The 13,634-nt window shown below is 36.2% G+C and overlaps 2 protein-coding genes across 2 annotated transcripts; one reads left to right on the top strand and one right to left on the bottom strand.

The window, feature by feature from the left end:
* Positions 1–1,387: 1,387 nt before the first annotated feature.
* LOC142631694 (peptidyl-prolyl cis-trans isomerase CYP26-2, chloroplastic) lies at positions 1,388–3,096 on the top strand. Its single transcript, XM_075805942.1, has 2 exons — positions 1,388–2,413; positions 2,831–3,096. Exons 1-2 carry the CDS (start codon positions 1,527–1,529, stop codon positions 2,931–2,933), a joined length of 990 nt encoding a protein of 329 aa, XP_075662057.1. The 5' UTR covers positions 1,388–1,526; the 3' UTR covers positions 2,934–3,096.
* Positions 3,010–10,981, bottom strand: LOC142631693 (uncharacterized). Its single transcript, XM_075805941.1, has 7 exons — positions 10,754–10,981; positions 9,673–9,895; positions 7,280–7,403; positions 6,826–7,166; positions 5,272–6,487; positions 3,918–4,111; positions 3,010–3,428 (listed from the first exon to the last, which is right to left on the bottom strand). Exons 1-7 carry the CDS (start codon positions 10,834–10,836, stop codon positions 3,330–3,332), a joined length of 2,280 nt encoding a protein of 759 aa, XP_075662056.1. The 5' UTR covers positions 10,837–10,981; the 3' UTR covers positions 3,010–3,329.
* Between the last annotated feature and the right edge of the window lie 2,653 nt (positions 10,982–13,634).

The following is a 13,634-nucleotide window of genomic DNA, read 5'->3' on the forward strand; positions in this document are numbered from 1 at the left end:
TGTTATTTAATAAATTCTATAAAAAAAATTTACTTAATAAATAATAAATTAAAAAATTAGAAAGACAATACCTTTTTCATATAATTTTTATGCACAATTTAAAAAAAAAATTGAACCTTTTAACAAAATTTTTACAGTCAACTTATAAATTTTTGCAGAAGTCCACAAAAGGTAAAAATGAGCACAAACATAAACACGAACATAAACATAACAAAAAATTTAAAAAAAATATTGTGATTTTTACCTTTATAAAATATGAACTTTTGGTTTTAAATATATATATAATAAAAATAAAATAAAAAGGAAAAACTAAATCAAGATATTAATATCACTATGGGCATAAAATAAAGAAATGAACATAATAATAATAATAATAATAAGTGATTTTTAACTTTCTAAAATATCACTCTTTGGTTTTAAACGTATGTCACTCAAATAAAATAAAAAAGGAAAAACTAAATCAAGATATAGATATCACTATACTTTTATTGACCATCTTGATCATAAATAAGATATTTGTCGATCCACATTTGTGGTGCATTACTAATTTTGAGATGGTTCTTGGCCATTGAGCAATGTGCCGTGACCTTGTGGGCGTATCATTTAGTCTTATAATTGTTAAGCGTACCACTAAGTTTAAGTAAGGTAATGTACTATCAAATTTGAGTTAAACACTCTAAACTATTTAAAATCAAAACTTTTTAAAGGAAACACTCAAATTAATTGTCAACAACCCTTTTACGTAGTCTTTATTAAAATAAAAGTAATAAAATAATAAAACCCAACTCCACTATGCATACACATAATAGAACTACTAATATTAAAGAAAATACTAACTTTACTCATTGAATCAAATGCAAAATACAGTTCCAAAGATTGTGCGAGAGAGATAGAGTCAGAGAACAAGTGAGATGGCAGCGGACATTCTAAAGTGTGTAAGTTTTTGTTTTTGTTTTTTATATTTTTAAATTATTATCGACATATTTTCTTAATCACACAAACCTTGAGTTGCATCTTAGTAAAAAGTCTAATGACACAAAAATCTTCAATAATTTTTTTCACCATTGTTGAGAGTTGAGACAAATATGATATGATTGATGTACAATAAAAGTGTAGTTAATGAGGAATCCATATGAGTGTCTTTACATTAATCATAATTTATCACTTCAATATGTTGTGAAAATGATGTATTTATGTGAGAGTGTCTTTACATTAATCACAATTTATTACTTTAACAAATTGGGAAGATACTTGTAAATAGTTTTGTGTTTTGTTTCTCTAGCGTTAGTAGCACACTGGGCATTCTTTTCAAATCGAAGGATGGCCCACGTAAGGGCTATTGAAACCGATGATATGCATTCACTACCATAAACATATACACATTCCTAAGCATATGGATTGGTTTTCTACCTTTTCTTATCCACGAAATCTCTCCATTGAATAAAACAGAGAAGCATACTTTGTACACCAACAAAACAGTCTCTATAGTGAAGATACAAATCCAGGAGAAATTCTTCAAGAAGAAAATGTTACGCAGTCCTAAATTCTTGCAATCCTCTCAATTCCTTCATCCTCCAATACCACCATCACATCCTCCACAACTTCAAAACATGCCCACTCTCACACCTTTTCCTATCATCAAACAATGCTGCAAATTCTCACGGAGAGAGCTTGCAATTGGAAGCAGTTCTTCGTTGCTTCTCCTCTTGGGCTTTCAAAATCTTGAGCCGTTCCTCCAGTCCAGGGCACAAGCTGAAGAAAACATAGCAGACACCAACATAAATGAAGGACAAGAGGAAAACTCAAACGCCACTCCCAATTGCACCAATAAAAACCCAACAAGGAAAGCATTCCTCGATATATCCATCGATGGAGAACCTGTTGGTCGCATCATCATTGGGCTATATGGGGATGATGCTCCGGCTGGAGCTGCTAGATTCAGTAAACTTGTCAGTGGAGCTGCTGGTATAAGCTACAGAAGAAAAGAGTTTATTAAAATCATGCCGAATTATGTTCAACATGGTGGAGTTAGATCCTATGGTGTGGATGTTGAGCTTGCAAAGAGCACAGGAAGTGATTTGACAGCTGAAAGTCTCATTGATGAATGGCAGAGATCATATGAGAAGTGTCCAGGGACAAAGAACCTGGCTGGAACTGTGAGCATCATTGTGAGGAATCCTTTAAAACCGCCTCCAAAATTGAAGGTGGTAGCACGGCAAGGGAAGCTGGAGATTGATCAAGAGGAGGTTGGAATAGACCCAAATGGGACAGAATTTGCGATTACCACCGAGGATTCTCCGGAGCTGGATTCATCAGCTTTAGTTGTTGGAAAAATTTTGGGAGGAATGGAAGTTGTGGAGAGGATTGGACAGGTGAAGACTGTGAATGAGAACACTAGTTCCCCATATTTTAGGTGAGTTCACCGCTCTGGCTGTTTGTGTGTCTTAATTTTTCTTAGCAGGCAAACAAGCAGCATGCATAGGAATTTTGTTGATAGAATAAAACCCACTATACCCTGCAAAACTGCATTACTGAATATGTATCTTATCAGTTCCATTCTTGCCTTTAACGATTTGAACTGCAAAATTACTAGATTTGAGGCTATTCAAACTTTGGCCTCCAATGGGGGACTTTTTTGAATTTACAATAGTGAATCTAAACATAACCTAACATAATAGCCATAGAGACGACTTTATTGCAGAGCCTCGTGAAATTTCTTAAAGTTTATGGTTTTGTAAATTTTGCTCTTAAATAATCGTATCCATTCTCTTTATTAACAAGCCATTATTACATAGAGCTAATTGACTATCAACTTCTGTCTGGTAAACAGGGTGGCCAAGCTGATAGGTGATAAGAGGGCTGTCGTGGCAGAAAGAGGCTTCAACCGTCCTTACTCAAAGGTGGTTGTCACAAATTGCGGCTTAATAGAGTAGCACCAACTGCCGTACCCCACAACCTGTTTCTTTTTCTTTTTTTTCTTTTTTCTTTTTTTAGCTGGAAGAGAGAACATTTCTTTGTAAAACAGTATAATTCAGTGTTATCCGGGGGAAAAAAAAAAGCCTCAATACATTCTTTTAGTATTGTAAGTTGCCTCTCCAATAAGGTAAAAGTTACAGTTTTGATTTTCAACCAGCAGTTTGGCGGCAAACTACATTTGTGACAAGAACTCAGTAACAGTAAACACAACATTTCCAGGAGTTATTCAAAATGGATCGCATGCCACGATAAATGCATCACCACAAGCTCATAAGATTTCTTCCAAATCAATGGTAGGAAATCAACTGTCATACATTTCAGATGACCCAAGGATGCACAGAAAAATCAGTTGGCTAATGCTTGGTGCTTTGGCTTGATAGAGGAGTTGTCTTCATTCTTTTTGCAGATGGAGACATGAAAAGCCTCCTGACTGAAGTGATGGGATCATCTACCTGTACAAATGTTAAACAGAAAGATGTTTAATCTCTGAGGATGGCAATTTCACAGATATAAATCAACCCCAACCACAATATTTATCATGTTGGTACAGCTTTCATATTGTTTTTTTTTTTTTTTTGTCTTTCATATTGTAAATTGCAAAGTTGGGAGAAGATAGATTATGAAACCCGTATGGGCTTTGTCAGCACTCAGCACTCAGCATTAGCAACATCATTTTTGTTGCTGTTTACTGATAATGAATGGTCTGCTACACCATAGTTTTATTGTCAGGAGTTCCAAACCCAGCTTAGGATAAGGGTGCTGCTCTTTACATCATATAGTCACAGTCTAGTAGTACACAAAAACAAGGTAGAATAAATTGCAACAGACATATCAGTGGCACTGGCAATCACAATCCACCATGTGGACCTCCATGTCTTACTTGCAAAGAAAAATTATATGGTGAACACCCACATAGTTATCAGAGAATGTATCAGAAGTACCTTAATTATGGAGGCAGCTGAAGAGTTCTCAGGTGAAGTAGAAACCCCTTTTTGACGTAGTAAAGCAGAGAGTGTTTGTTTCCACCCAGGTGCTCCATTGCCTGTTGATGCAATCCAAGGGCAAAAATGTCTGTGCTGCCTGATTGGGTCAAACTCCATTGCCTTGTCTGGAACTACCTGCATCAGATCTTTTCCTGAAAGGAAAGAGGGAGAGGAACGTTGTTAAAACCTACTTTTATAATCAAATGACACAATAAACATCAATATGAGAATTAAAAAAAAGCATGTCAAAGTTAACTGCAAATGTGACAAATGCATAAAGCATATCCATATATGGACTGACCCAAAAAGGCAATACCCTCAAAGTTCACCAGAGAAATTGACACATGGTTTAGAGAGAAGGATGGTTTGTATCAAAGGATGATTCAAGGTCCTAATCTGGCAATTTATGCAGGCATTTAACATGTAGAAAATTTTTTGATGACTATAGCTGACTTAGCATTGTATTTTCAGCAATAGGTTTGGGCATTAAAAGCATCACTGTAGCTTTGTGTTGTTTTTCTAAAGAGGGATAATGACGAAAAGATACCATCAACATGCAAGAATGGTAAGGTGTACAAAATGCAGTCCCTAATACAGACTTCTGTTCTATGCTGTCCGCAAGAGAACTTCATAATTCATATGCTTCTAGTTGTATGACCTCCAATACAGACTTTTGTTCCATGCTTTCCATGTAGAGGCAACTTCAGCTTTGAGCCTCTATGAACTGCCACCACCACCAAATTCATGTCACCTTCCATCCCTCATATGTATCATAAGCAACCTAGTGCTAATACCTTCACTTGTTTTTACATTTTAGACAATCATCCAGATATACAGGTGATATCTCTGAACACTCTGTTCAATCAGATCTAGCCCAGTCATTAATTATTGTAGAAAATAGTATCCTAGGTTTATAATGTTGCCAGGTAAAGAACCTTGGGCATGGAAAAAGAGTTGGAGATGCATCATTACCCTATGTATGCAGATCAGTTATTGAGGCATATAATAGCAACACCTTATGTGAAGTTTATGCCTCAATGGATGAAAGCATCAAGAGAAGAATTCTACCAGGGTTGCTGTTTCAAATGAGTGCATCTAGTATTGACCTTATGTGAAATCAAGTTGCGTAAAAGATTGATTAGGATAGATTCAGTTGATCAAAACACTTCTCTACTTGTTGCTTAGAATATTCACATCAGTCGATGAGTACAAGCAAAGACACTAGCAAGTGTCAAATTTGATTTAACAATCATGGTTAGAGAGAGAGAGAGAGAGGGAGAGAGAGAGAGATAATATTAAGAAAATGTCTTACCTGTACTGCAGGTCACGGATTCATTGCTTTCAGGAATCTGCATTCTATTGGTAGCTATAGAAATTTCTTTATTTTGTACTTTATCTGTTCCTGAAATCTGTTGCGAATTGCAGTTTCCAGGTGCAACCATCTCCAAGGAGCCGTCTTCGCTGCTCTCACCATTTCTAATTGTGACATCGGAATCTGGTGCTACAATGGAAGGGTCTCTAACCTGAGAAGTACCTGAATCCTCTGCTGGTAAAGAATCTGAAATAATAATCTCATCATTTTCAGGCAAAATGCCATTCTGACTGGAACTCTGTGCTACATTTTGCGTGCCCTCAATCATACTTTCTTCAATAGAATTGTGCCTACCAACTTCAGGTGAAGTTCCTTGCCGACCGAAACTTGTTCCTTCCAACATCTCATTGTCATTCTCTTTTCTAGGAGCATCATCTTTTTCACTAATGCCATGGCTCAAACAATGTGACTGTTCATTGCATGTAGAACTACACCACCCATGATCACGTCTATTGCTATTTAATAGCCCCAAGTGTTCAATATCAGTGTTCTTTGTGTGGTCATTTTTCTCCTGAAATAAATTCTTATTCTGAAAATCAGATCGAATCTCTTCTTGGTTAACATATATACGATCTCTAAATTCAGAATCATAAGAAAACCGAGACCTTAAATTCTGGCCAATAACAGGCAAAGAAATGGTTGCTTTAAAATTCTGTTTTGTTGGTGGAGGACCCCCTGCAATAGTCAAGTTTAAATTTTTTGGGCCCTCCTTAAATGATGTTGCACCGCTTGCAGTAGTACCGATAACACCTCCACCATCATCAACAACCTGATTTATGTTCCCTAAATCATGGGTTCCAGGACCATTTTCACTATTGACTTCTGTGTAACCAACTAATCTGAATAACTCCATAGGCCGTGTAACTGTAGAGAAAGCCCATAATCCAACACTGGCTCCACAAAGCTTGCAATCTAAAACAACAGAATGGGTATCAGACTGTACTCCAGTAGAAATATTGGAATTTTCATCAGCCTCCATAATTTTGTCGATGCTAGCAGACTTAAGATTGATGCTAGGGTACTGTCTATTAGCAAATAAAGGAGAGGGAGTTGATGTATTTCCATTTTTAGCAGACTGATTAGATCCATCCTTGGAGCTGACCACATAAGGTAGTGAACGGGGTTCCCAACCGCATAAACTTATGAGCTTTTGTGCCTGCAAATGCCTTAAAAAAATCAATTTCCACCAATAACGGATAAGAAACTAAAAATTACTAGCAATTATTACATGAGATGTTACTTATCAAAAAAGTATACATAATACATGAGATGCCAGTAAAAGAGTCACATACTGCTAGCATAAGTAGTATTAATCACATTATTTGGCATAGAAACACGTAATAATGGAAATAGCATTGTCGACTATTGTTTAAATTCTAAAAACTTGTATGGATTTGAATCAGTCATGCAAAGAAGATAAATATAATGAAACACACTCCAGTGAAAATTCAAGCTTATATAGAATTTATACACTATAGCAAACAAAGTTCATACCTGATGATACAATTTGGCAGATTCTGCTTCACATTCATTGGCCAGGTATTCTGTTTGATAATTGTCATTAGATATATCACCATATTCCAGAATTGAAGATTGTTCAAGAAATTGTTCCAGCTGAGGGCTTCTCATGTGCTCAATGGCTGAAGATGATATTACAGGAAGAGCTAAAAGTTGTAAGAGCGCAGAGCAACGTTCTCTAAATTTATCAACTAAAGCTGGAGGTGTTGTAGGTGGAAACTGCGCCAGTGTTTCATCGCAGGCATTGTCAATCCATGGGCAGAGTAATTTGTGTCCACTGTCCAGCTTTAAGCCAAATACCAAGGCTGCCTTCTCAACTGAAACAACAAAGAATAATTTCATTTCAGCTATGAACATAACAAAAAGTTGCTGCAACAGTTACAGCTAGGTTTGATGGTTCTTGATATTGTAAAATAGATGAGTAACATGCCTTGCTGCTGAGACCAAGATGATGGAGTAGAAAAGAGGACACGTGCTCCACATGCTTCACAGGCTATTATATCCATTTCTACATTGACCCAACCTCTCCTAGCACAATTCACTGCACTGACTACCTGAGAAAATAAAAATAGTTTCATTTGCAACTTGAAAGAAATTGACATCTTTAATCACATCTGAACAGATATAACCAAGTAACTAAAGTCTAGAATATAACCAAATAGCACCAAATTTTGATAAAGGCATTAGAAGATCTTTAAACTGTCTGAAGGAAATTAAATTTCTCCACCTTGGTCTACCCAGCGTTTGAAAGTGGATATATATCCCATATTTTCACTTACTTTTTTTCCAATGGGCTCATTATAAATTACAAATTCAGAAACCAAAATGAGATCTAAAGTATGAACAAATCCTTCAAGGCAAGGAACCGCCAAAGGCATTAAAAAACAAAAGCCCAAAAAAAAAAAGGTGAACCAATTGATCCACCTCAGTTGAAATACAAAATAATGTTGACAAAAGGTGCATAAAATACATCACCCACTGACCAGATCACAAACCTCATTGATAAGAATATGGTCCTGGCAGAAACACCAGTCATTACTATACCAGCTAACTTAAATTTTTTACTGGCACTTTGAAAGGTTGCTTTATTCAAGTACTCATTTCAAATATGATGCCATTGTGCTCCCTTCAGATATGAAGTAGATTTTTTTTTTAAATGTGGTAAAACCCAAGTTTTCCTCTAAACTTTCCAGCTGCCACAGAAATAACTTGCCAGTCACCAAACTATTTTCTCATGGCATAACTCCTCATAGCCCAATCCCGGGGTTCAAGGGATACCACAGTGGTTCCAGCACCTGCATTGAGGCGTGAATCCCACAAGGGCCCCCCCCCCCCCTCCCCATATTTACCTAGCAAAAAAAAAAAAAAAATCCTCAGCCCAAGTCTAAATCCCTTTAGCAAAATAACAAGATTTTTTTTTTTTTAATAAGAAAAATTTTATTAAAGGAGAGTACTGCTTCATCTGAAAAAAAAAAGCAGCAGCCTAAAAAATATATACACGAAAATAAAGAATCTATGAACAAAGGAACAGAATCACTAGAAGTGAGTCTCCAAGCATGAGACCAGTCAAACAAGGTCCCAGCAAAAAATTCTATGAGTTGCTCCCCTGGATGTTCCAAATCCTCAAAAATATGATTATAACGTTCTCTGCAAGCGATCCACATCACACATGATGGTACTAAGTTCCAAATACCCAACAAAAGCTTCCCCAACCAATTACTCCATCATGCCAAGACATCAGCCACCCTCTTAGGCAAGACCCAAGAGACCCCAAAAGATCTAAAGGCATAGCTCCATAACCGATAGGCCCACTCACAATGAATCAGCAGGCGATCGACATCCTCTCCACTATGCCAGCACATGCAACACCACTCCACAATTATAAAACATTTCCTCCTCAAATTATTACCAGTGAGAATCTTTCCCATGCAAGTGACTAAGATTATCACCTGCTATTCAACAAGAAAATAAAAGGGCCTCTAGAACAATGCCTTTCCCAACCAATATACCTTCGGCTGCAAATTCGCCTCACTCCCAACCAGCACAAAAATGAGTATTTTGAAATGTTGTGGAACAGAAAACCAATCTGAAAACCAGGGAACATTTGGGAGAGGCTCTTGCAAAGCTCGCCATGCAGATTTAACAATGAACCCCTGTCTAGGGTTAGGCATCCAAACTCTCTTTTGCAGTGAAGGTTGGAGGGAACTATAATAAATGCTCTAAAGTGACAACAGGTTCAATTCCACTCATCATCACTAACCACAGCCCTCACTCTGTCTTTGTAGCAAATCCAATTTCCTACAAGTTCCAAACATAATTGTCCCAAATGTTCATATTTGTTATACCAAAAGTGACCTCACCACATTCACTCCTCCAAAAATTAAAAGGAAAGTCTAAAGTTCATCTCAATTTAATTGCTTCTTCCTTGAAGACCAAGAACAATCAGCTGATATCAAAACAGACTTAAAATTTCAGCCTTTCAACAACTACCTTTCACCTTTGAAAGACATGTACATGATAAGTGAGGCATTGCACTTATCAATTATCATTAGACAACTGAATGTGCCTCAATTATTTTGTAATGATAACACTACAAAGAACCCAATCATTTATTGTAAAAACAAGAAATTGAAGAAACCACCAACATACAAGAAAGCTTTCTGACATGGCACAAGTTTGTTATTAAAAAAAAAATAAACAAATTACGGAATTAGAGATGTGTCTTCATAATCTAATCATAAGAAAATTTTTAACCTAATTTTATAAATTAATAAGTATTAAATAAAAAAAAAAGATAATATAAGAAGGGTAGTATTATTAAACCTTGGGTTTGGCAAACCACGTCATAGACTTAAATGTGGCTAATCTCCTCATAAGATCTCCACGGTCCCACGGCCGACAAATTGGTGCTTGAGATGTTCCGGCTAAAGCTGATGAATGTTGCGATCCTTCAATTATATCCCCTCGCGATCTAGGTTCCACTAGTGCTAACGCCGATGATGGGTTTGGACGTTTTCTTCCTCTCGATAATTGAGGCCCAGACGAACTACCAAATCGGAAAAAACACAATCAAACCAAACATTTAACAGCAAAAACAACATAATTATATTTATTAAATAAAAAATAAATAAAAATCATAGGTAGTCAGGCACATATGCACACATAAAAACACTATATTTTACTAAAAATGCTCAGCTAAAATTTGCATAAACCCTAGAAATTGAGAACAAAAATGGTTCAAGCTTCATTAAAGTTACAAACAAACAAACAAAAAAAATTGATAAGTTAATGGATGTCCTAAGAGCATTGATTTTGAAACTATTTTTTTAAAAAAAAAATTATAGGAAAACAAAAAAGCTTTCTATTTTTTTTATAGCTTTTTATCCATAAAAGTGGTATTAAAACATTTTCTAAAATGGTTCATTAACAAGTGCCCCAAGGGCACCCAGTAAATAAATATAGGACAATTTGAATTTCAACAGAGGAATTTGATTTATACGGAGCAAAACTCCAACAGAAATGAACAAGAAAACTGGGATATTAGTATATTACTATTCAAATTGGATTTCAACAAATTCAAACAAACTCATGGCCACCAAAAATTAGAGAAACCAAAACAAAAAAAATTATTCAAAGTTAGAAACAGTACAAACCCTTACAGAGAAGAACATACAAAACAGAAAGAATTTGAAATTAAAATTTTTTTTTAAAAGCAAAAAAATAATAAAAATATAAATGTGCAGTATGAGAAAGCAAATTTGGATTTGGATTGAATATTATTGTGAACATATATAATGAGTCAATGACTATCACTATCACTATCGCTGGTCTTAGCAAAGTTGAAAAATAATACTATGAATCAAAGGAATTGAAGTTTGGAGAAATAGAAATTGGAAAATAGTACCTGGAGGATTTGGGATTGGGAGCGTGAAAAAGCTTGTCCATAATCGTATGGAATCTCTTCTCCGACTCTGAATCTTGCACCATTTTTTTTTTTTTTTTGTTATTGTTGTTTTTGGAAACAAAAAATTTTGGGAACGTTTTTACAAAGCTAGTCTTACAGTATTTTGTATTGTGTGCTTAAGAGCTTCGAATTCGAAGATGCCTCAAAAACTCCAGACAAAAGTCGAAGCTTCTTCTCCAATGGGATGAGAGGCACAATTACAAAAGGGTCTTTTTTTAAACTGCACGTCGTTCTTTTTTTTTTTTTTTTTCCTGAGCGTCATGTCGTGTTGATATGTGTTATCGAATCGTGGACATTTCTTTTTTTCTTTTTCTTTTTTTGGGTTAAATTATAAATTATGCGTTCTAATTTTGTCTAGAATTCAATTAATTCTAGTATTTTTTTTTATTATTAATTTCGGACCTATAAATTTCTTCTGTGTTCAATGTAGTTTTATTAGTTCTTTCAAATTTTAATAAAATGTCAATTTAGGGATTTTAATGGCAATCTACTTAGGATCCATTTAGGAACAACTTATTTAGCTTAAATTTAAAACTTTTTATTGAAAGTGTAGAAAAAAAAAAGTTAAAAGTTAATTAAATAATACAATGAGACCATGAATAGTGTCAAAAAGTATAATGAGGTCCATAAATAGTACCAAAAAGAAGCTAAAAACTCAAATAAGCTGAACTTTTTATAATATCCCAAACAAACTCTTAATAGTGTAAATGGAAGAATTACAAGACTGAAATGAATAAATTAGAAGTTATAGGACTTAACTGAATTCAAACATAGTTAGAGGATATAATATGTAATATAAATAATTTATATATGAGCTCCTTTTGTTTTGAAGTATGTTAAGAATATAAAGTGAAAGAGAAACACTGAATAGTCTGTATATTCTGTGTAAATAATAATATACAATAGAGAGCCTTATATTGGCTAAGTATGTGTGCAGTACAAGTAATATGAGTAAACTACAAGTATAGTATACTGAACTAAGTCCAATGGGCTAATCTAGTCTATACACTAACATCCCCCTCAAACTCGAGGTGGCAAGGAGGAAGCCAATTGGAATTTGGATATAAGATCTCGAAGACGACCAGGTGGGTGAGTCTTGGTGAAGATATCAACAAGTTGGTCAGCAAAGGAGATGGAGAACAACTTGAGATTGCCCTTCTTGAGATGCTGGCGAGTTATGTGGCAGTTGATCTCAATGTGCTTGGTGCGTTCATGAAAGACATTATTATGAGCAATGTAGATAGCACTACGATTGTCACAATAAAGAGGAGTGGCAGTGAGCTATGGAGCATCCATGTCAGACAATCTCGCAAGTAGTGTCATCAAGGCCACGATGCTCAACCTCAGTACTGGAACGGGAAACCACATCCTACTTCTTACTACACCACGAGACAAGAGAAGTACCCAATAGGAAACAAAAACTTGTAATAAAGCATCAATCAGTCGAATCACCTGCCCAGTCTGCATCTGAATAAGCATGAAGCTTGAGAGAAGACTGAGAGGAGTAGTGGAAACCATGATAAAGTGTGCCCTTGACATATCGGAGAATCCGAAGAACAACAGCATAATGGAAAAAACGAGGGGCATCTATGAACTTACTAACTATACCCACGGCATGTGAAATATTCGGACGAGTAACAGTGAGATAGATCAAACTACCAACCAACTGACGATAGCAAGTAGCATCAGATATAGGTTCACCATCCAAGGGTGTGAGCTTTGCATTGTATTCCAAGGGAGTGGAAACAGTCTTGTTGTTAGTGATACCGGCTTTGGAGAGAAGATCAGAAGCATATTTAGCTTGGGAAAGATAGTATCCATCAGAGGATGAGGTAACCTCAAGCCCAAGAAAATAGCTAAGAGTGCCCAGATCTTTCATCTCAAAATGCTGACTAAGGAAGTGCTTAATAGAGCGGATACCTGCAGAATCATCTCTAGTAATAATCATATTATCAACATAAAGAAGAATAAGAATGATACCAGCAGAGGATCTTCGAACAAAGAGAGCAGTGTCATGAGGACTCGAAGTGAAACCCTACTAAGCAACAACTGAGCTAAACTTTTCAAACCAAGCTTAAGGAGCCTGCTTAAGGCCATAAAGAGCATGACGAAGGCGACAAACTTGACTGTCTAAGTGTGGATAGCCAAGGGGTGGTTGCATGTACACTTCTTCTTGGAGTTCTTCATTAAGGAAAGCATTCTTCACATCCATTTGATAAAGAGGCCAACGGCAAATAGCAGTCACAGCAATGAGACATCTGACAGATGTAAGGCGAGCAACAAGAGCAAATGTTTCCTCATAGTCAATGTCATACTCCCGAGTAAAGCCCTTGGCAACGAGGCAAGCCTTGTATCGTTCAACAGATCCATTAACCTTGGTCCTGATCTTGTAAACCCACCTACAACCTACTACAGACTGACCAGAAGGCAAATCAACCATATCCCAAGTGTGATTTTTATGAAGGGCATCTAGTTATTCATTCATAGCTTGCTGCCAAAGAGGGTCAGTATAGGCCTCATGATAGGTATGAGGTTCATAGAGCGTGGCAAGAGCAAAAGAGTAGTGATAATCAGTGAGATAAAGGGGAGGAATGCTTACCCGGGTGGAACGACGAAGTTTAGGACCAACAGGAGACTCAGGAGAATGTGGTGCCATAGGATCCAAGACAGGCAGGTCATATGCAGGGGATAGAACTGGAGATGAGTCATCTGGAGAGACAGCCAATGTCGAAGAATCCTCCACAAGTTCAAGATAGAGAGGGAGGAAAAGATCGGTAAAAATAGGAGACTCTGAGGAAGAGGACACAGGAAACTGCTGAAG

This window comes from Castanea sativa, chromosome 4 (assembly GCF_040712315.1).
Source record: "Castanea sativa cultivar Marrone di Chiusa Pesio chromosome 4, ASM4071231v1".
Classification (NCBI taxonomy): domain Eukaryota; kingdom Viridiplantae; phylum Streptophyta; class Magnoliopsida; order Fagales; family Fagaceae; genus Castanea; species Castanea sativa.